General features: G+C 40.7%; 1 protein-coding gene across 1 annotated transcript; it reads left to right on the top strand.

Annotated features, from left to right (window-relative positions):
* Positions 1-48: 48 nt before the first annotated feature.
* On the top strand, positions 49-1,649 carry LOC121964656 (ribosomal L1 domain-containing protein 1-like). The gene is made up of 4 exons (XM_042514854.1): positions 49-115; positions 357-496; positions 1,258-1,396; positions 1,497-1,649. The coding sequence occupies exons 1-4, from the start codon at positions 77-79 to the stop codon at positions 1,647-1,649; spliced, it is 471 nt and encodes a 156-aa protein (XP_042370788.1). The 5' UTR covers positions 49-76.
* Positions 1,650-2,109: the final 460 nt, after the last annotated feature.

The raw sequence follows: 2,109 nt of genomic DNA, 5'->3' as shown, positions 1-2,109 counted from the left end.
AAAGTTTCTTTGTATTGTGACGTAAAGTGTCCCCGTTGCGCATGCGTCGGTGTGGTTTACACGTGAAGCAGGCAGCATGGCAGAAGCTGTAGCGGTTCCGTTGGACCGTACTCAGGTAAAAACTTATTTTTTCCAAGAGTAAATTCAAACTCTCCATACATGTGTTGTCCGTTAGTAGATGTTCTCGTGACTGGGATAAATTATTATCGTTCTGAGGCGACAGCAGCAAGTTAGCATTGGCCAGCTTGTTTGCTAGGTTTAGCAACGAAGCTAATTCAGGGGCACAGTAACTAAACTTTTGTCGGTGGGTTTAGGGAGACTTTTATAACAGTGGAATTAATGTTTCTATGAAACAGGTGAAAAAGGCCGTCCAGGCTCTGCAGGCTTTTCTGAAAACCAAGTCGACCCAGGACTCTCTGTTCTTGGACGACTCTCAGCAGATCAGCCTCCTGTTCACCCTCTGGAAGATCCCCCGGCAGGCTCAGACCATCCGCATGTGAGTCCACAAACAGGGACATGAACCTGCCTTTACTCCTCACCTCCCTCTGTAAGCAGCTCTCTGGCCTGAAATGAATTCTACCGGTATAGAAAACGATCTCAAATGCATTTTCCATGCTACAGCAGAGGGATATTAGGGACTGTTCGTTATTTATGAGGAGAGGGGAGGGGAGGGGAGAGGGTCGTGCAAAAAGGGGGCGCCATGTCAAATAATTTTGAAAACTTGAAAAACCCTGTTTTTAATTTTTTAAAGAAAATATGTGTGTGATAGGCATGTTTTCTTTCTTCAGTTTTGTCTTTCTTGTATTTTTTTTACCTTTGAAAAATGTTAATGTGCTAATATGTATTGATGTGGGAGAACATCTTATTTGCCATCACCATTACTTCTGTTTCTCACTTTAGTTATTGAATTGTTTGTTTTTAAGCGAAAAGCTGCTTTTTTATAATTGTACTACGTTTTTTTGAATTGAGTAATGTTCGTGCTAGACACTGTGAGTTGTCATGGAAATTACATTTCTTTGGTCCTTGAAATGTCATGGAAAAGTTTAGGAATTTGTCTATGATAATGTGTGGGAACTTGAGCACAAAGCAGTTAACTTAAAAAGAGTTTCAGCTTCAGCCTGCACCTTTTTGTCACTGCTTCAAAAGCGATGACTCTTTATTGTTGTTATTGTTTTTCTTGTGTGTATTTGAGCTGTATGCGATGGAAAACGACCCAATAAAATCAAATAAATTGATGACGTATCATTCGGCCCTCAGCCCCCTGCCCCACGGCCAGCGGCCTGACACAGACGAGGTGTGCCTCTTCACCAGAGATGAGCCCAACATGACGGCAGAGCAGACACAGAGGTTTTATAAGAAGCTGCTGGAGGAGAGAGGCGTGAAGAACATCACTGAGGTAACAACCAGTCAGCGTTTTATCAACCAGTAACATCCACATTGAGACCTCCTGTCGATGGTAACCACAGTCCTGATGTGTCCCCGTCTCTCCTGAGCAGATCATCCCGTACAAGATCCTGAGGACCGAGTACAAACCCTACGAAGCCAAGCGCCGCCTGCTGGGGAACTTCGACATGTTCCTTTCTGATGACCGCATCCGCCGGCGGCTGCCGTCCCACCTCGGAAAACATTTTTACGAGAGGAAAAAGTAAGAGCTTTTTTTCTTCTTTTTTTTGGTAATTCTCTTTTTTATTGGTTTATGTGAATACACAAAAACAAAATACAGAACCAGATGAACATGAAGACCTTTCAGTCATGTAAAAATGAAAAATACATTTAAAAAATATATTAAGAAATGAAATAAAAAGTTAAATAAATAAATAAATGAAAAATGCTAAAAAGGGGGTGTTGAATAAATAAAGATTTGTAAAATAAAATAGGGGTAAAAACTAAGTTGAAAGGCAAACAAAAAATAATGTTCTGTAGACAAGAGTAAGAGCTTTTGTTAGTGGTGTCAGTTTTACCTTTCAGTTTCTTAATGTTTTCAGCACCATCACAGACGTGTCCGTCAGGTGATCGATTATTTAACAGTGAAAACATTTACATGCACAAAGAAGTCAGGCTTTTGCCCGCATTTCAAAAAAAGACGATATTTCAACTAAACTGTTCACA

The sequence above is a fragment of the Plectropomus leopardus genome, unplaced genomic scaffold, assembly GCF_008729295.1.
Source record: "Plectropomus leopardus isolate mb unplaced genomic scaffold, YSFRI_Pleo_2.0 unplaced_scaffold16573, whole genome shotgun sequence".
Classification (NCBI taxonomy): Eukaryota; Metazoa; Chordata; class Actinopteri; order Perciformes; family Serranidae; genus Plectropomus; species Plectropomus leopardus.
This window is presented reverse-complemented; position numbering and strand designations above follow the sequence as displayed.